Here is a 22,454-nt window from a genome sequence, read left to right as displayed (position 1 = left end):
TCCAATGAGGAAGTCCAAAAGTACAGGTAAAAATGGAGAGAAAATAAATATAAAGTTAACAAATACATATACGAAGAAGCTATACATATACATATGTGTGTACAAAGTAAATATATCTACATAGTATATATATTATATATGTAACAATGTAGATATATACTATATAGTGTATCTCTAACAAAGCAGTTTTATTTATATATATATATATATATATATATACACACACATACAAAACAGTACTATCCAAGGTACTACTATGAGAGTGAATGGGAGGGTACTAACAACTGGTGGGGGGGATTAGGAAAGGCTTTATGAAGAAAATGGTGTCTGAGCTGCATCTGAAGCTAAGAGAGGAACTCCATGACACGGAGCTAAGGGGGGAGTGCATTCCAACCATGCAGGACCACCAATGCAAAGGCTACGGAATATGCGGAGCAAGGAACAAAGGGACCAGTCTGGCTGGATCACAGGTTATGGGAAAAAGGACTGATTAATACCCAATGAGGCTAGAAAGGCAAGTAAAGGCTAGGTTATTAAGGGCTTTAAAAATAAGCAAAAAAGCTTCTTTCAATTTTTATTTTAATTCTAGAGACAATAGGAAGACACTAGAGTTAGTTGAGTAAGGAAATTACATGGTCAGATCTATGCTTAAGGAAAATTACTAAGAGGAAATGTGGTATAGTAAAAAGAATACAAGAATTGCAGTCAGGAGTCCTGGGTTCAAATCTTGTCTCTGATACATATCACGTGTATCTTATTATGTGACCTTGGCCAACTCCTTTCTCAGAGTACCTCACCTATAAAAGAAGGTAACAGTGCTTGTACTCATAACCTCATGGGGCTGTTGGGAGTTAAGTACATTGTAAGCTTTAATGAATATAGGAAAATGCATGTAAAGCACTTTGTGAACCTAAAAGAGCACTATAAATTTTAGCTTGCTGTTGTTCAGTCATGTCTGACTCTCTGTGACCCCATTTTGGGATTTTCTTGGCAAAGATACTGAAGTGGTTTACCATTTCCTTCTCCAGCTCATTTTACAGATGAGGAAACTGGGACAAACCAGGTTAAGTGACTTGCCCAGGGTCATACAGCTAGCATTTGAGGCCATATTTGAAGTCAGGAAGATGAGACTTTCTGATTCTAAGCCCAGTGCTCTATTCACTGTGCCACCTAGCTGCCAATACATTTTAGCTACCATTGGCTATCATTACTTTAGCTAATCAAGGATTCTTTTCCCCTTTGTCTGGAAACACATGAACAAAAACTTGACAAGATGAAAAGGTGTTGATGAGTTGTCATCTGCCCAGATAAGATCCCAGACCCATTGAAATAGAAGCACAGTACGTGACTTCTATTTTATGTTTTCAAGTCATAATAATACTAATGATGATAGCTACCATATGTATGTATATAATATATGTGTGTGTGTGTGCGTGTGTGTAATATATATAGTACTTTACAGGTGGCAAAGTGTTTTGTTTATATTATCTTATAACTCTTTGAGGCAGAGCTATTATTATCTTCATTTTATAGATGAAGGCTAAAGACATTTTATAGAACTGAGACAGAGAGAAGTAAAGAAGCTAAAATTAAAGGATTTGTCAAGCAAGAGTCACACAGTTAATTAGGATTTAAGGTGAAATTCAAGTTCAGGTCTTCCAACAATAGCCAGCTAAACCTAGATATACAAAAAAAGCAGATTTCTTTCCCTAATGCTTCTTAGCCCCAATCTGCTTCTAATACCTCTCCCTGCTTTATTCTTTGCTTTCCTTCACCCCTACCCAGGATTTTCTAAATGCTACATTCCTAACCCCACAAATGTTGGGGCCTTTTCAGGCAAATTAGAAATAGTGGCTTGAGAGATCTAGCAGACCTGGAAAGGGATGACACTGTCTATATCAGCCAGTTTTTAGCCAGTAGGTCAGGCTGATTCCCATGAAGCCAGGCCACTGCATGCAGTTTCCAGAAAGCCAGGCTTCTAGGGATAGAGCTTCTAAGGATACCAGGAGGACAAACAATCACATTCATAATGTCATGAGAGAACAGGGGTGGAGGTGGAGCCAAGCAGATGCTCCCAATGGAATCTCTTATTCCTAAAAATCACAGACTACTCAACCTACTAGGCAATTGCCCAAATCCCCCTGGGGCAGCAGTTCAACCCTAGAGTTTGGACAGTTCATTGCTATTTGAATGAGTTATTTATTTGTAAGAGTCCCCTTATTTTGGCAAAAAGATGGGGAGAAGGAAAAAAAAGGAAAAGGAGAGAGAACATAATTACTACAAGGTTTTGAACCAAAGTTTTCCTTTTAATGCCAAACCTGGTGTGGAATAGAACCAGTAGAAAAGGATAAACTCCTTTGGTCTCCAGAGATTCTGGAGCTTTTTGTGAATAGATACAAGATTTTGTGGCTTTGCAGCCTTTTTCTCTGTCTCCAACCTGTATAATACTAACTAGGTATCAATCTCCCATGCATGGAACGCACTCCCTTCTCACATTCACTACATTTCTCTGGTTTCCTTCCAGACACAGCTCAAATCCCACCTTCTGCATAGGCTTTTCCTAGGCCTTTCCTCCATCTCCTCCCCCCCCCAGAAACTTGGGGATCTGATCAATATTGCTTTAAACTGAAAATGAAGGATAAGATAAATAACTGTTCAAGAAAGAGACCATAACTATGAACCAGAATGGGTTTGTTTGGAATAAACCAACCCAGACTAGCTTAATTTCTGTTTCTGATGGGTTTTTATCAAAGTAGATTAGAAGAATGCCGGCAATAAATTATGCTTCAGTACCTCAAATGCCATATACCACTACTGTAAGACACCATATGCTTGAATTTAAACAAGTTATTTAACAAAAATTTATAATACCATTGTGGACAAAGCAGAGAGATATGGGTTGAACTGGAGAACAAATGTAAATCTGATTCCATGCAGTATGTTAGGAATACCTTCTTGGATCTAATCAGATCAACATTTTTTATCAGTGTCTTGAATGCAGACATAGATGGAATGCATATAAAGATGGAAAAGACAGGTAACTTTTTAAATTATAGAATCAAGAACTTGAAAGATTTTGATAAGTTATGATAATGGGTTAAGCTCAATATGACAGAAGTTCTGCATTCTGCTGGCTCAGTGTTCTAATCGATGTGGTCACTCTTTCCAGTAGTGTACATCACAACCTCATGTCCTCATTTAAATCCTCCACAGTGTATCCACCTGTTATCCTGGAAGCCTTCCTTTAGATTTCTTGACATCATGCAGGTACCAATAAAGCATGTGAATTGCCTACCAATCATCTCTTGCTTTCAATATATGACCAACCCACCTTTTATGGTCATCTCTCTCACGATATCCTTTCTTCTTCATTATAATTTTATTGGTAATATGTTTGTCTACTCAAATCAACTATGCATCAAGCCCATTGAAAAAAAAAACTAGTACCAAAAAATATAAAGTGCTGCATTTGGGTTTTAAAATTAAATTAATCAAGTATGGGCTAGCAAACATTAATGAATATTTATTAAGTATCTTAGATAATTATTTAATATTTACTAGTATCTTATATGAGGCATTCAACTAGATTAGAAAACAATTTGTATAAAAAATTTTGAATCTATTAATCTACTGCCAGCTAAATATGACAATAAACTAAAAATTGATACAAAATTAGGCTGTACTTATAAAAGTACAGTTTCAAGAACCAAGGAGTTTTTTTTTTTTTAACATGACTGTACTCTGCTTTGGTCATGTTACAACTTAAGTATTGAATACAGTTCTAGGTACTATAGTTAAGCAAGGATACTGGACTACATCCAGAAAAAAGTTAGCAGGGTTTCAAGGAGACTTTATATCATGTCATACAAAAACTGGTTGAAGGATCCAGGGTCTAGATAAAGGAAGACTTAGAAGGAATATAACTGGCTTTAAGTATTTGAAAGGCTAACATGTACAAGGGAGATTAGGTTTAATTCAATTTGCCTCAGGGGTTAGAATTAGGAGCAAAAGATGCAAGTTGCAAAGAAGCAAAATTTTATATCAATATAACTGAAAAATCCCCAACAATCAGAGAAGTAATACTGTTAAGTAATTCATAACAATCAGAGAGGTCTACTAACCATCCTCCAGGAATCAGTGAATTTCTCATTACTGGAAGGGTTCAAATGAAAGAGAGATGACTCTTTTTAGGAATATTATAGAAGAGATTTCTGTTCAGGATACCCTCAGAGATCCCACATGACCTCTGAAGTCCCTCCCAAATCTAAGATTTTATGACTGTGTTTTATTATTATCATTCTGTGTCTTTATATAGCTCCTCTAGTAATGAACACAATATTCCACACATTTGTTGCAATGCCATAAACTTTTAATTGAAAATTCTATGATCTCTTTAAGAGATTTTATATTCTGTGTGAATGTTATAAATAGTTCTTCTATAAAGAGCTCTATGAACTGATATGAAGTGAAGTGAGCAGGAGAACAATTTACATGATGACAACAACTTTATAAAGAAAAACAACTTTGAAATGCTTGAGAACTCTGATCCACATAATGGTAAATTATGATTCCAGAGTACAAAAAATAAAGTACAATACCTACATCATCCCAACAAAGTGGGGATAAACTTAAAGTGAATAATGAGGCACATGTCTTTAGACATAGCCAATGTGGGAATTTGTTTTGCTGGACTATGCATATTTGTTTTGATGGTTTTCTTTTTTATTGCTCATTTGGAGAAGGGAGTAAGAAGACAGAGATAATAAATGCTTCAAAAAATATTTAAAAACAAGTTTTCCCATAAGTCAATAATAACATAAATTACTGGAATGGGTCTCTGTCTGTCTCTCTCCCTCCCCTCCTCCCTCCTCTTTCTCTCTCCATGTCTGTCACTCTGTCTGTCTCTCTCTCTTCCCCTTTCTCTCTCTCTAGTATGGAATGAGCATTGATCTAGAGTTAAAGGAGCTAGGTTCAAATCTGCATGTCACACTGCTCTCATTTATAAAATGATGGGGTTGGGCTAGATTATCTCTAAAGTTCATTTTCTAAATCCTATGAACTCTTTGATTCTCTCAGGTACATCAATTCTATTTATATTATAGCTATTTGTGCACATTTTTTCTCCTCTAGTAGACTATAAACTCCTGAGGGCAAAGTTGTGTCTCTTAGCATGATAATTTTCATGGAAGAGATATATAATAGATATTTGTTGAATGAATAACTCACTTTAGAGTAAAATAACAACTTTGGGCAAATGTCCTGTAAATAGTAAACAATTTTTCCAGCAAGTCCTGCTTCCTTTTGAAACCCTGGGTTCTCAAAGGTTATGCCAGTAGAGTGAAAGCTCAGTGTCATCAATCTAAAAAGGGTCTGATTATGGGCCCTCAATACACTGGCTTCCAAAGACAAGATGAGCTAAATTTCAAAAGGCACATCACTAAAATGTAGGCTATACTTTCACTGAATTTACTTTGGCCACAGATACTCATGAAACCAACTAACAAGGTATGGAGATGTTGCATTTGTATCAACTGAAGTAATGATGTATTAAAAAGTGAGTATCCATTAGCAATTTCATTAACTGGTGAATAGTTTACACTTTTACTATTTACGAAAATGATTTGTTCAAAGTGATATTGCCTAAATTCATTACAATAAGTTGCTATCAGTGAGTAGGATGTTTGTTTGAATTTCACATGTGAATTTAATAGATATATTTCTTATATATAAGAAATCAGACCCAGAAAATCAATATTTTAACATAATGAATGTTTTCTACAAATCACATGGCCTTTTTAAGCTATTAAATGAGTATTTTACCACAGCGTTATAAATAGGATACTAAGTAATGAATTTACTAAAAGTTTTCCTTTGTTTACAGATATTAGCCCAAATCTTAGCCATATATGTACATATACACACACAAACATGCATTTGACATAATACATATATGTATACATCTACATAAATTTGAAATAAATGGATATATGTCCATATTCAGATATTATACCTTAAACTTGAACACCGGCTAATATCCTACTAGGAAATCCATGAATTACAGTTCAATTTAATCTTCTATATGTAAAAACTAATCATTTGTTGGCCTATTAAAGTGCTTGTTACTTGAGTGCACATGTTAGCAGAGAAAACTGTTAAATAAACCTCAAGCCCCCACTGTAAAATTCAAGTATGGGTAATGTAAATAATAGTTGAATCTGAACAATTTTAATTTACTATACTTCAATACATAAAAGATCTTTGATTACATTGATGATGGGGATTCGCTCCAGTGAGACAGACTTTCAATACTGTCTTTGCCCTACCTTAATCCATGGCTTTCAGGAATGTCCTCAGATTTAGCCCCAGCAGGTCACTTGCTGGTAGGAAGCCTTTCCAGATTGATCTAATCTGGTACATGAACCAGATAAAGGCAGCCAATTGCCAGATTCATATTTAAAGCCTTTCTAGTTTGGGAAGACCTGTCAGATATTTGTATTTTTTATCTACTAATGACTACTCATAACTTAATGAAAAAGTATTTCTTAAAACTTCTATGATTACTTTTGTAAAGAAACATGTCCACAGACTTCAATTAAAGTAAATTTTCCCCTCTAGAGACATTAAAGACCTGGAGTCAGCACTCCCAGATTCAAATCCTCTCTTAGACACCTTCAACCTGCAAGGTCTAGAACAAGTAACTTAACTTCTCCAAGCTTCAGTTTCCAAATCTGTAATATGGAGAGGGAGGAGTAGGTGATATCTGAAGTTGCTTCAACCTTTAGACCTATGAGTTTACGAATTAATAAACTAGTACCTTCAGCATGAGACATATACTATGCATTTAACTTAAAATACGTACTACATATTTCAGATTAAAGAAGTACATATTCATTCACATTATAAACTTTTCCCTGGAAAAAAATCCATACAGTTTTATTCAATATTATATTTAAACAGCAATTCCAATGACACTTGAAGATTTTTCATGACTAAATTCCCACTCAAAGGCAAGGGTAGATGCTGCAATGTAAAAATGGACAAGCTATAATTAAACATCAGACCTCTCTAAGGCTTCATGTTTTCATATTTGCATTGACAAGTAAAATGAAGTACTCTAAGCTATATATTTCTGGCTTCTAGTCATCCTTTGCATATCTATTGTTTTCATTTAATTCTGGCCATTGAGAACGGTCATGGCCATTCATGCATTTTAAAGAATCTTGGTTTTTCATAAAAGGCTGGTGTTATTTTGACAGAATTACTTTTATAAAGTAATACCTGAAGGATACTCATGATTCATATTTTGATTATTCACATGTATAGTTTATGGTCATGGTGCAGTTTCTACAACTTTGAGGCAATTAATACAATGACACTGACTATTGAGAGGCCATACAAAAACTTTCATAAATAAAATCACCTATTCAAATGGAATTAAATGCTTTACTTAGCCCTCATTTATCAGAGCTAGTTAAACATAGCATATGCTATTTACCACTATAACATGTTGGAAAAATGCCAAGAGCCCTCTGTTTGCTTAACACTCCATTGCAAAGTCAAAACCTCACACTAAATTAAATATTCAAGGCATCTTCCATTCAATAGACACAGCATGCCACATGATCTCAGCATGATCTTTATTACCTATAACCTCTTAAGATCATGAAGATGCAGTAACTATTGCCTAGTTTACACAATGTTATGCTGATTGTGACAAACATATTGTAAAGGTGATGATATGCTTTATTTTGCAAAAATTTCCTCCCTCTTCAGCCCCCTTCTCTTCTCTTTCTTTGTACCTCCCTCTTTTTTCTTCCCATCCTCAGCCACATAAATCCTCTCTGATGACTACTGATCATAAAGATTAAATTAAATGTTGATCCCAAATAAATAATTTGTCTCTAAAAGTAATACAAATATTTCACATTGAAAATTTCACTTTGGCTTCTTATTTTAAAAAACTATAAATGGAAAGCAAAAAAAAATTAACTGAATGGTGTGTTGTTATTCTAGTGATCAAGCTTAGTTCCTCTACAAAGCAGAAAGTAAATCTTTCTCCCTTATTTGCAGAGGTGAAGGACTACCAAGGTAAGACATTGAATATGCTGACTGACTGAGTTAATGTGTTGTTTAGTGTTGTGGAAGCGTTTTTTTCTTCTCTTTATTTTTTAATCTTTGTTCCAGGGGTTGGCTGTGTAGTAATTGGAAAGAGGGAGAGGTATATTTTAAAATTAAGGTGACAGAAAACAAAAGATATTGATAATTTTCAAAATACTTTAAGAGAAAAGAACCCTTTCTGACAATATTCAGCCACATTATAACTTTTTCTTTTGTGTTCTTCTTTCTCTCATGTGTATATATTGACTTGTAAAAAGCATAGGAGAACAGTATTAGAATATTATTAGACCTTAGTATAAAGGAATCTTTATGTCTGTCAAAAAACCATCTCTAGGAGAGGTATAAGTACAAAGTTATAAATAGAAATCCACCCACTAAATGTTAGGGAGAGGTAGTGGTGGATGCCCACATGGGCCACGCCAATACTAAAGCACTATCAAGTACTACCTAAAACTAACCACAATGTTATCACAATGCTCTGTACATAGTAGGTCCTTAATTAATGTTTGCTTGATTGAAATGATTTTAATTAATGGATTTATTCTTTGAGGTGTTTTTTAAACTGAAGTCAGAGATAATTTGCCATTCATGTAATTATCAGTACTCTTCAAAAATGTTGATCTAGAAACATAGCTGGTTTTGAATGATCCTTAATGTTTCTTTTTCTCCACCAGGAGTGGCCTCATATGGGAGAAAGAGCGCTGAACTATCCATATTCATATTCCAGTCTTGTCTATGACACTTACTATGTGGTCATGGGCAAATCACTTAAGGTCTCTGAGCCTCAAATTAAGAAGTGTGATTATTCTTAGGCTACTACTACACAAACAAAACTAATGCCATCCTTTTACGACAAACCAAGATTCTTTACAATGTATGTCTGAACAAAAGTAAGCAAATATCCAATGAGGTATTTGGGGGGAAATGAGAAAAATAATGTATGTAGTAGCTAACTTGTATGATTGTTATGAGCAAATAACTTTGCAAACTGTAAAACTATGCAAATATGAGTTATTATTTATTTCAGATTCAACATATGGACAGGTAAATAGCAAAACTTTTTTAAAATCTCTAGCTCCTTAGCACTGAAGCAAGTCCTATGCTAATTTCACTTAGGAATTGTTTTCTTCCTTTACAGGAAACATATAAATTAAGCCCATGTAATGAGTTAGAGTTCCCTCAGTTATTCAGATGGTTTTAATTTCTGACTCCTTGTTTACCTTACCTTACTTGTAATGCCCTTCATCTTCAGATTCTTCAGGTCTCCTGATTCTTGACTATTTGCCTTAACTGTTTATCATTCACTTTATTTATTCCTTTAGTGTCTATGTTCTCCTGAGTTCATCTTTCTGCTTGGCTTCTGAAAATATCTTTGCCCTTGACATGTGTGAAAATCCTGACTTAAGCTCACTGAAACTGGTTTTAACTCTTGCCTGCTCCAATGGCTTCCTGAATCTTAACATCCTTGCCTTTGCCATCCCACTTGCCATGTTGCCTGATGGTAACAATGTGAATCCAAACAAAAAGCTTTGCCACATAAAAATCACATTGATAAAACTTGGTTCTTTTTTCTAAAAGGCAATTCTGCCAAAAAATAACACATAGAAAAACAACAATAATGAGATAAGGCATATAAATGGGTCACTATTTATCAAGGAAATATGAAACTAAAACAAAAAGAGAGAAAGGTGAATCATGACACAAAAAGTCAGATGGATACATAGCCCAAACGTTTCACTAGCACCCATGAAAAGTAAAAGCCCTAAAAGAAAGCATATTGAGTAGATTCCCCTCTGATGGATTTATGAGGAAACATGGACAAGAATAATACAGGATGAGAAGACAAGTATATCATCTATAATTAGATCATAGATTCCTTAATACCACTTTAAGGTTTGTAAAGTGCTTTACAAATATTATATCATTTTATCCTCACAACAACCTTAGGAGGTGGGTACTATTATTATCACCCTTTTACAGATATAGAAATGGAGGCAGGCAACCAGTAAAGGACTTGCCCAGGGTCATACAACTAGTAAATGTCTGAGGCTGGATTTGAATTCATGTCTTCCTAACTCCAAGTCCAGCATTCTGCACTGTACTACTTTGTTGTTATTCAGTCATTTTCAATCATGTCCAACTCTTTGGGAGCCCATTTGGGGTTTTCTTGGCAAAGTTACTGAGGTAGTTTATCATTTTCTTCTCCAACTCATTTTACAGATGAGGAAACTGAGGCAAACAGGGTTAAGTGACTTGCCCCAGGATCACATAGTCCAGATTTAAACTAAGGAAGATGAGTCTATCAACTGCTCTACCTAACTGCTTCTAAAGTATGAAATTATAAGGCCTATAAATGTACTACCTAAATGTAAATGATTACAATCTATAGAATAAAGCAACCCCATTTCTCTCACCATGGAAAATGTATTAATATTTTATGGAGATATTAATTTACTCTTGTTCTTTCTATTGTATACTAAAATTTACTGGGTTTGGAATATTTAACACAGAATAGGGAATGAAGAGATTTTTGCATCTTGCTGCCTTTGTGATTAGTAACTGCTTACTAATTTAATGTGATGGCTTTGTAACTTCACTTAGATTAGCTTTCCCTATGATTTAAAATCAATGACTTTTTAGTTATATTTTCAATATGAAGTTAAATCCATAAAAATATCAAGTGAATGAAATTATTCACTGAATTTTGCAAAATGACTATTATCCACCTTTCCCTGCCCCCACCCCTCCCAATCAATACCAAGTCACTTCATTGGGATGTGAATGGTGGTAGTAGTTTTTTGGTGCAGATTATGAAAAAGTCAGATAACCAAAATATGCATACACCAGAAGACAGTAGGAGTTACGCCCATAGTTCCCAGGTGTGGAAGCAGGGAAACCAGCTGTGGCTTAGCTCTTGTTTTTCCTGTCTCCAAGGGCATGCTTTCCAAAAAGAAATTCTGCCATGCTAGAATCAGGGGCCCCATTTTGCACAGGTTGGTTATGTGATCACCCAGTTGTTTAATGGACTTTACTTATTCATCCAGGTGAAATTTAAAGGACCAGTTTTCACATATCATATATTTGGTGATATTTTAAATGTTTATAAGATTGGTTCCTGACTGATGCATGGAAATCAAGATGAATTTCAGCAATCTAATTGATAGAATATGAAATATCTGCATGCAGGTCCCAGAACAAAGTGTGATAGCTCCATTGAGAAGATATTATTAGATAAGATGTCATGCTGGGCATTACATGCTTACAACAATTGCTTTCATTCTCCTATCCTATCTCCCTCACCCCCTACTCTCTTGTGCCTCTTAAAATTAAAAAAAAATTAAATGTCATATTAGAATACTAAATGGAGAAGAATGTAGAATAGTCCTTAAATAGATTTTTAAAGCAATGATAACCAATTCTAAAAAAACATACATATTGGCAGGTTTCTCAGACCATATTAGACTTACCAAATCCAAAAGCATTAGCACCTCCAATGCTCTGTGAAGCCTGGACACTAGTAGATGTATAGAGTCCTGTAACCAGTAAGCCATCAAAGAAGGTACTTGTGGAAATAGTCACTGAAATAAAAACAAAAATCAATAAATACCCACCATCAAAACATTTAATTATATGCCTATTATAAAATGCTAAGTATCTTTCAACATAACATTTACTACTTTTTCAATAATCATTCTTTACTCTGTCCATTAGTGATAGCACTGTTGCCCTTATGGAGATGAGAGAATATATTAGGTCAAAAGACCCTTTAAAAATGGCTCAGCTTCAAAGTTTATGAAGTCTTGTTTCATGTTTAGACAACCAGTCTGGCCTTTCTCCATTCATATACAAATTCAATCTCTATGTGAAAAATCAGCTGAAAACAATATAGTATTCAAGAGAAAAAATTTTCCCCCTCTGAGCCACAATTTCAAAAGCTTTGCTGGAGATCTGGCATTGTAATGAGTACACTTTTAAGAAAAAAAGCACTCCAAACTGTGAGAAACAATCCTTCACTGGCACAAGGAAAGATAGCAATATGCTCTGCATTTCTTTATATGAGTCTACATTTTGTAGTGCTGTTTTTTGACACTTTTCAACAAAAGGCAGACTAATTTGGATAGAGAGGCCTTTTCCTCTTGTGGCCAAAGAAAGGAAGATCAACTCATTACTTATAACGTCCTTAAATGATTTCTGATGTATATTGCTCATAGTATGTGCCTCACTATGGTTCTGTAACCAAGAACTTGCAATACTGTAGTCAAGAAATGGAGCTAATTAAATTTATTCCTTAACTATTCATGTTTTGCTACCTGAAATGTCCTTTTCACTTGCTATTGCAGAAAGTAATTACAAAGAACTTCCTCTCTGAAATTACAATGTTTTCTACTCCATTAGGCTTTAAATTTCCCACCTCATGATGAAAGGTAAAAGGTGCCAGGGTTCATAAAATGAATAAAAGGTTCTAATGTTGATGTAGCAGTATACAATGAGAGATTGTCATCATTTTTGGCAGCAACAACAAAAAATGCATGGATGAAGGCAAGAGTCATACTGGCAGCTTGGATGGGACTTTGTAAATTAAACTCCAGGATACCCAGTGGGTCTATAAGAACAGCCAGAAATATCCATATTGTTACACATCCAGACAAACTTAGGATGCCAATAGCCTAACATGACATGGTGTATTCAACTCAAGGGGTAAAAATGGAAGCATATACATGGGAAGGAACACTGGACTTATAGCCAGAGCTATGAGTTTGTGTTCTAATTCCACCATTCATTAGCTTTATGATCCTAAGTTGATTCATTCCTCTAAGCCTCAATTTACTCATTAGTAAAATGGGAATAATGACATTGGCAGAACCTTCCTTCCTAGGGACATTATGAGGAAAGCACTTTATAACAATCAAGTGCCATATAAATGTGAACTATTCTGACCTCTCTGTAGCATTTGATAGTCAACTCCCCCTTCTTTGTTTCTGGATAGTCTTTCCTACCTAGTTTTTGAAGATAGTGTTCTGTCATGATTCTTTTCACATCTGTCTGATCAATCCTTCTCAGTTGCCTTTCTGGAATCATCATCCGCGTTCTACCCCCTAAGAGGCAGTGTGGTACAACAGAAAGGGTCATGGATTTGGAACTAGTCTATCTGGGTTTGAATCCTGGTGCTTCCACTTACTACCTATGTAACCTTGGACATGCCACTTAATGTATCTGAGCCTAAGATTCCTAATTTATAAGAAGAGAGATCACCTATAAGATCACTTTGAGTTCAAAATCTGTGATCCAGTTAAAACCATGCTTAGTCATACACCTGAATCCTTCCCTAAGCCTACATTTTCTTTCTTTATATAATTTTTATTGGAGATTTCATCAGCTCCCTTGAGTTCAACCATCTTCTCTATGCAGATGATTTCCAAATCTACCCTTATCTATCACCTGAGATCCAGTCTTAACATTACCAGGAACCTACTGGACATTTACACTTGAATGAATTTGAGTATCTCAAATTCAACATGTCCAAAACTGAACTGATGAAGTCACTCCTTTTTTGAAGGTCCACTGAAGGTCCTGATCAATAAAGAGAATAAAGCCAATAAAGGGAAGCTTTGTCATCTCAAAGGCCCAAGAGTTCTTAGTCACATGAGGAGGCATATCATCCTCAAAAGGCTCAAGTGTCCAGGTAGCACTTGACTAAAATGATGAAGGGCAGCTGCCATTACCAATTCCATGCTCCCATTACCAATATATAATTTGATACTCCCAATAATCCTGAATTAGATACTACAAGTATTGTTATAGCCATTTTACAGATAAAGAAACTGAGACTCATGGAGGTATAGTGTCTTACCCATGGCCACACAACTAGCAATTATAATGTGTTTAATTAAAAGTTAAAATTAAAAGCCATGTCTTTCTAACTTTGAGTCCAGTGCTCTTTCTACTATATCATTATCCCCACTCTGTCCACTTAACTCCAGTCCTGAATATTTCTAACTTCCTACTAAACATCTCCACCTGGATGCCCACTTCCCCCAAAAACCTCAAACTCAACCCATCCAAATGCAACCACAGTATTTTCTCCCTTAAACTTTCTCCTACTCCCTCCCATTTCCCCTATTTCTTTTAATAGCATCACCTTTCTTCCTGTCACTCAACATTTCAATCTTAGTCTTCTCTAAGTTTTCTTTCCTTTTTCTCTCCTTTCTTCTCCATAGTTAATCAACTGCCAAATTTGTTTGATACAATACATATCACTTCTATCTTGTACTAACAACTCACACTGCTGCCAGCCTAATTCAAATCATCATACAGCCAATGATAATAACCTTTCTGCTTCCAGTCTTTCCCCTAACTAATCTAACATTTATAGATATGTTTAGAATTGTCATATTAAGGCACACTTCTGACTATGTCACTCCCTTACTCAAAATCTTTCAGTGCTTCCATACCGCCTCTAGGATAAAATACCTATTCCTTAGCCTAGCATTTAAGTCTTTCCAGTAGCTGACTCCAATCTATCTTTACAGCCTTATTTCACACTACTGATTTTCACACACTCATCTAAAAGTGGACTAATTACTAGTTGTTCTCCAGTGTTTTTGAACATTGATCCAGCTCCATAGATCTGTCTGGGATACTCCTTCAACATCCTAAAGCCCAACACTGGTACCAACTGTTCCAGGAAGATTTGCTTGATTTATTTCCCCTCTCCCAACACTTAAGTTAGTCATTTTTGCCTTCTGAAATTTTCTCATAACATTTTGCCTAGATTTCTACTTTGCCATGATCACATTACTTATTTATTCACCTGTTTTATACCCTTATTAGACTGTGAGATCCTCCAGGTGAATGACTATATGTAAAATGTTTATATTCCTATCATCTAACACAATGCCTTGCACAGAGGAGGCACCTAACAAGTATTTGTTGAATCTGCAGCAATTTCAAAAGTCCTTGTGTTATGCTAAATGGATGAAAGTCTATTATGTTGTATCAATTAGAAATATTAAATGTTTTTAGTAAGTAAAAATATTTAATAAAATATCATAAAGGATGTTGAGTGAAATGGCATCATGTTAATTTATCTACCACTATTTTTATTTATTATTCTGAGGGACACTTACACTTTGTTCTTTCTTCAATATATACAGTACAAAAATCCAGCTGTGGAGGCAGAGCCAAGACGGTGGAGTGAAAGCAGTGACTTGCTTGAGGTCTCCCCCAAAGCCTTCCAAATACATGTAAAAAATGACTCTAAACAAATTCTAGAGCAGCAGAACCTACAAAAAGACAGAGTGAAACAAACTTCCAGCCCAAGACAATCTGGATGGTTGATTAGAAAGGTCTATTGCACCAGGCTGGGAGAGGAACACAGTTTAGTGTGGGCATACAGGCAAAGACCAGGCTTCAGTATACCTGGAGCAGATCTCAGGGGACTGAATCATGGGCAGCTGTGACAGTTTCCAGATTTCTCAACCCACAAATGTCAAAGACAACTTAGAAGGTCAGTAGGAAAAGTCTGTGACCAAGGTGAGAGAGAAGCACCATTCCAGTCCCAGTCCAGGCACAGCCCCAGGGCAGCAGCTGCTTCTGGAGCTTCCTGTACACAGACAGAGGGGAAATCCAGTGGCTAATCAGAGGGAGATTGCAGGGATCTCTTTGCTTCTGCTGAGGCAGGATTCTCTTGCTTTGCCTGTGCTTGGATCTGGGTCACAGTTCTGGGTGGTGGTCCTGAGGTGAGGAGGAGTGCTGGAGTGGTGGAGCTTGAAGTGGCAGTGGAAAGGGAATCCTCCTCACAGTTCCAAGGCAGAAAAGAGTGCTTGTGATCATGGACCAGAGCACAGGCCAGAAAAGGAGCAAACACCTTGCCCTTGATCATACCACCCTGGAAGAACTGAAAATTTACAGATCTCTAGAAATATCTCTGAAAGCAGCTGCAAAAACCCCCAAAGCTTAGGGCAATACCTTCTCCACAATGGAAGCAGATGCCTACCTTAACAAAGAGCTTAAAACTCAAGTAATTGGCCAGGATCATAAGTAAGCAGCACAAAAAGAATCAGACCATAGAATCTTTCTTTGGTGACAAAGAAGATCAAAACATACAACCAGAAGAAGACAACAAAGTCAAAGTCCTACATCCAAAGCCTCCAAGAAAAGTAGGAATCAGTCCCAGGCCATGGAAGAGCTCAAAAAGGATTTTGAGGAGCAGAGGAAAAACTGGGAAGAGAAATGTGAGTGATGCAAGAAAATAATGAAAAACAAGTCAACAGCTTGCTAAAGGAGACCCAAAAAAAGACTGAAGAAAATAACACCTTAAAAATAGCCTAACCCAAATGTCAAAAGAGGTCCAAAAAGCCAATGAGGGGAAAAATGCATTAAAAAGCAGAATTGGCCAGATGGAAAAGGAAGTCCAAAAGCTCACTGAAGAAAATACTTCCTTAAAAATTAGAATGGAGCAAATGGAAGCCAGTGACTTTATGAGAAATCAAGACATTGTAAAACAAACCAAAAGAATGAAAAAATAGAAGACTGTGAAATATCTCATTGGAAAAACAAATGACCAGGAAAATAGATCCAGGAGAGACAATTTAAAAATTATTGGACTACCTGAAAGCCATGATCAAAAAAAAAAGAGCCTAGATATCAACTTTCAAGAAATTATCAAGGGAAACTGCCCTGATATTCTAGAATCAGAGGGTAAAATAGAAATTGAAAGCATCCACCAATCACCTCCTGGAAGAGACCACCAAAGGAAAACTCCTAGGAATATTGTAGCCAAATTCCAGAATTCCCAGGTCAAGGAGAAAATATTGCAAGCAGCCAGAAAGAAACAATTCAAGTATTGTGGAAACACAATTGGGATAACACAAGATTTGGGGATTGGAGGGCTTGGAATGTAATATTCCGGAGGTTAAAGGAGATAGGATTACAGCCAAAAATCACCTACCCAGCAAAACTGAGTATAATCCTTCAAGGAGGAAAATGGATGTTCAGTGAAATAGAGGACTTTCAAGTATTCTTGATGAAAAGACCAGAGCTGAATAGAAAATCTGACTTTTAAATGCAAGACTCAAGAGAAGCATAAAGAAGTAAATTGGAAAGAGAAATCATAAGGGACTTATTAAGGTTGAACTGTTTACATTCCTATGTGGACAGATGATATTTGTAACTCATGAGACCTTTGTCAGTATTAGGGTAGTTTAAGGGAAAAAAATTATATGCATAGATAGATAGATAGATAGATAGATAGATAGATAGATAGATAGATAGATAGATAGATGGCATAGGGTAAGTTGAAGATGAATGGGTGATACCTGGACAACAAAATTAAGGAGTGAGAGAGGATTATACTGGGAGAAGGAGAAAGGGAGAGGTAGAATGGGGTAAACTATCTCACAAGAAACAGACAAGAAAAGGCTTTTACAGTGGAGGGGAAGTGGAGGAAGGTGAGAGGGAATGAGTGAATCTTATTCTCATTGGATTTGGCTTAAGGAAGGAATGCCATACACACTCAACTGGGTATGAAAATCTATCTTACCCTACGGGAAAATAGGGGGAAGGGGATGAGAAAGCGGGGGGGGGGGGGATAGAGGAGAGGGCAGATTGGGGGAGAGAGTAATCAGAAGTAAACATTTCTGAGGAGGGATAGGGTCAAAAGAGAGAATAGAATAAATGGGGGTGGAATAGGATGAAGGGAAATAGTTTTTCACAACATGACTACTATGGAAGAGTTTTGCATGACTACACATGTATAACCTGTAATTGAGTTGCTTGTCTTTGCAATAGAGTAGGTGGGGAGGGAGGGAGTAAGGGAGAAAATGTGGAATCCAAAGTTTTAAAAACAAACTTAAAAATTATTTTCATGTGGAACTGGGAAATAAGATATACTTGCAATGGGATATGGAAATCTATCCTGCCCTACAGGAAAATAGAAGGGGAAGGGGATAAGAGAAGGTGGGGGAGATAGAAGGGAGGGGAGATTAGGGGAATGGGGTATTCAGAATGCATGACATCTTGGGGTGGAGGAAGGGACAAGATGGAGAGAAAATTTGGAACTCAAAATCTTGTGGAAGTGAATGTTAAAAACTAAAAATAAGTAAATTAATATACAAAAATCTAAAAAAAATGAACTACTAACCATTAAAAAGATGCTTCTATGAATAAACAGAAAAAAAAATCCAGCTGTGAATTTAGTCTCTTGTGGGGAAAGGATGAATATTGCTAAGGGCCAAACTGAATTTATGATAGATCTTTCTGATTACAAATTTCCTTTTACATGAGCATCTAATGGGTCCATATTTAGCAAAGAAAAATATTCAGTGCAATTGTAGATTCCTCATTAAGTCTATGGGAAGCTTCTTAATGTCTTAAGTACACATATTTTTTTCATGGATAGAGCCCTCAGTCCTAGTCTGCCACTCCTTGTCTACTCATAGCATAATAAGTCATGACATTTTAAATTCTTAATCTATATCAAGATTTTCCTCTTTTGGGCCTTCTCTCTCTTCTTATCCTCATTCCATTCAAATGAATCTATCTGTAGGCAACAAGCTAAGTCGCACTTAGAAACTGTCTACTTGTCTAAACAGGAAGCATATCTAAAATATTTAATCGAAATAAAAGTTTGCAGCACTTATTAAGGGGCCTGGTATCTATTCTCCTGCCTGTTTGACCCTATCCCTTTGACTCCTTTCTACTTCTTCTTCTTCTTTTCCCTTACTATTTTTAATCTCTCAATACTTTTAATTCCCACAGTTCTTCTAGTTTCTGGCTGAATATCTCCTGATATTTGCCCTCCGTTCCAGTATGTGCATGCCTTGATTCCTTGTCTGTCTTCTTGGCTTCTAATCCACACTTTGCTCTGATCCTCAAGCTGACTTGTCAATCCAATTATGACTTGCTTTGACTCCATGATATCTGGCATGACCTTTAGACCTTCCTTTAACTTCCACAATTTTATGACCATTCTTACTTTACAACCTATTGCCAATCCCCCTAAGTTAGACTGGGGTATATCCTAATCATTCAAAAATAATCATACCTTATCACTAATTAAAACTGAGACAGGTTTACTATACATTATGAATAATTGGCTCATTAATTCAGTGACAAAACAAGTGAACGTCAACTAATTCAAAGGCTGTATTTCTGAATGCCCATGAAGTAAGATTTCATACATTAAAGTATAGAAAATGTGTTGAAAACATAATTAATGTGGTAACCATAATATTTGACCCAGCAAGCAAACCAATTTACAAAAGAAATAGAAATTTTGTTTGTACCAAGGGGCACATAAAACTAGTTGTACCAAGAGACACACTTATTGGTTAAAGTAAGTAAAATATTTATTCATATTTATCAGGAAATATTTATAATGATTTTAGTATTCCTTTTATGAATGCCTAATGATACTTTAATTCTTTCATTACTAAATTAAATATCCCAAAGCTAGGAGAGTCAACACAATGTAATGGTAAGACTATTGGTCCTAGAGTTCAGAAGATCTGTCTTCAAGTCCCAGCTCTGATCTTTACCAGCATTTTGACCTGGGGCAAAACACATAATGATTCTGAATCTCAATCACTTCATCTATAAATGGTGATAATAATAAAATGAAAATGCAGCAGTACATAGCAGAAGGTCAGTCAGATTCACTAGCTATGAGACCATAGACAATTACCTTCTCAAAGTCCCAGGCACTTGTTACAGACAAATTGCAATCTCAAGTGATAGGAGCTTCCAATACTAATGAAATTATAGGTCTAGATCATGATCATCATCACCACCACCACCATCATCATCACACTGTTCAAGGAAACAGAAGTTATGCAATGAACCACTACAGGTTACAAATATTTGACACCTACCAAATACCTAGAAACACATGATCAGGTGGAAAGAATTATATACCAGAAACTCACTATCCTTTAGAAACTAACACACCAAAAATCTCAATAGTACAACTATAGACTCCAAACTACTCTAGAGAATTCACCAATAAACTGCACCAAAAGTATTATCACAAATAAAACAGTTGCTCACAACTGCGTGATATAACATTGATCCTTAAAAATTTGAAAACTGTTAATAGTTGCTGCAGTTCCATATATTATTAAGCTACAAACTACATAGAATAGAGAGCTTTCAAAATGTCGATTTATTGAGCTAAGGAAGTCAAAATCATATGAGAACAGGACAAGATCATCAGAATGTCTGCTACTGAAGTTTTTTTTACTGAACATGCACTCAGTGAACCTACAGAAGATGGGCTTATATCCTAATACTTTCATTCAATTATGAAAAGATGTTTTTAATCCACATATGCAATCATCTACAAAACATTGACTGTAAAAAAAAAAATACTGGAAGAGTAACTTCTTCCAGGCCTGTTTCAATTTGTATTCCACCAAAAAAGATAGGAACAAGAAAATAATAATAAACAAAACTGTACCTATATTGTACAGCTGTTTTGAGGAAAGTCCTTTGCAAACCTTAAACCATTATATAAATGAGTAATAATAATCATATGTTTATCTCCTTCTTCTAAGAGTTATATTTAACTTTCATAGGATTATAGATCTATACAATCTTGGAGTTTGAAGGAACCTTAAATGCCATGTAGTATACTCCATATCTGAATAATAATTCCTTTTACAGTATCCCTGTCACATTACTATCTTTGGATAAGTAGATGTTATTGTTAAAATCTAAATATCAGTTCACTTTAAATTTTGAAAGAAATGAAATTTATCATATTGTTATTACTGAACTAATGCCATTAAGTTTGGTCATTACTAGCATTTAAAGTATTTATATGATCCTTCTCTTAACCCAGTTAGTGTCCTTGATAGAATTCAACAGCTAGATCTCACTGGCTAATGTTAATAGTAGGTTTTAACATGAGTCTGAGTTTGACATTAACCTCATTATACATACATACATATATATGTTATATATATATGATATATGTGCATATATATCATATAATATATAATATGTACAATGTTATATATGTTGCTAATTGATTATTTCAAGCAGGATCCCAAAAATTCTGGATAAAAGAAGGGGAGAAAAAAGGCAAACTAGATAGCTGAAGCTTGAAGGAAGTTTTAGGGTAAATGAAAGTATTTTTTTAGATAAGTAGTCAGCATGTGTAATTCATGTCCCCAAACATTTATATAAATTAATGAATGAATACATTTTAGGTGGATATAAGACAGCCCATAAAAGTTGATAATAGAATAGTCAGATAAGTAAAAGTGGCTAAGATTTAAGGTAGTCAGGATACAAGGGCAGGAACACTGGAAATAATAGCCAGGGTGTAATAGTCATACAATTTCAGATGCCAGAACCCTGGACAGCTCCCTGGTAGCATAGCTATTTTTTTAAAAGTTTTCATTTATTCCTATAGCAACAGGTCTGTTTATGTGGTTCTATTCTCAGGTAAAACTATCTTGTGTTTAAAATTCCTTTACTTTGTTGTTACAGATTCTGACCTTCTTGGAGAAAAGGCTCATTCTCATTTGTCCAGGATCCTTTTGTTTCTATGTCAGATGCGTAGGACCATGTCTTCTAATGTAAGAAGCTCTCAGAGGGTAACATGTTCCCAGAGTTTCTGGCAGTACCAGGGCCTAGGAGAGGGTAGTACAGGATTCCCTAGGGATAAGGAGGGGTGTTCATATTTTCCTTGACTTCCTTCAAGCTCTGAGTCAGAGATCTCAGTTTAAACAGGACCAAGTTAATGTCCCCTGCCACATTTAGCATAACATTTATGGCAATACACATATGTATGTGCATATATATATATATATATATATGTATATGTTTGTGTGTTATGTTACAGGTCAAATGAAGATCTGCTAAAAATGATCCTTACGAAAATTTAGGGAAACAAATATTAATTTTTTTTTTAGAAATAAACGAAGTGTCAATCAACTTTAAACAGGCCTAGAGGGTGGAGAGAAGAGAGTGAAGAGCTCCTCTCAGATATTTCATTTGAAGAGAGCACCAGGGAAGTCATCTTCTCATTTTTCACCTAGATTCACTCCTTTGGATTCTATCATGTCTCTGGTCTGGGTACCCTTACCTCCTTCATCTCTCCTTGACTTTTCAGCTTCTCTTTTTTTCTTGTTTTTTTTTTTTTTTTGGTGAGGCAATTGGGGTTAAGTGACTTGCCCAGGGTCACACAGCTAGTACATGGTCAAGTGTCTGAGGCTGGATTTGAACTCAGGTCCTCCTGACTCTAAGATTGGAGCTCTATCCACTGCGCCAACTAGCTGCCCCTCAGCTTCTCTTTTACATGTCTTTTCCCCATTATGTTGTGAGTTCTTTGA

At 35.7% G+C, this 22,454-nt stretch overlaps 1 protein-coding gene across 1 annotated transcript in view; it reads right to left on the bottom strand.

Moving 5' to 3' along the window:
- RELN (reelin) overlaps nucleotides 1-22,454 on the bottom strand; it is a 549,610-nt gene that overhangs the window by 445,634 nt on the left and 81,522 nt on the right. The window contains exon 2 of the mRNA XM_027838603.1: nucleotides 11,586-11,696. Coding sequence (XP_027694404.1) covers nucleotides 11,586-11,696 — 111 coding nt within the window. The remainder of the gene's footprint in view (nucleotides 1-11,585; nucleotides 11,697-22,454) is intronic.

Source organism: Vombatus ursinus, unplaced genomic scaffold (genome assembly GCF_900497805.2).
Source record: "Vombatus ursinus unplaced genomic scaffold, bare-nosed wombat genome assembly UNPS02014830.1, whole genome shotgun sequence".
NCBI lineage: Eukaryota > Metazoa > Chordata > Mammalia > Diprotodontia > Vombatidae > Vombatus > Vombatus ursinus.
This window is presented reverse-complemented; position numbering and strand designations above follow the sequence as displayed.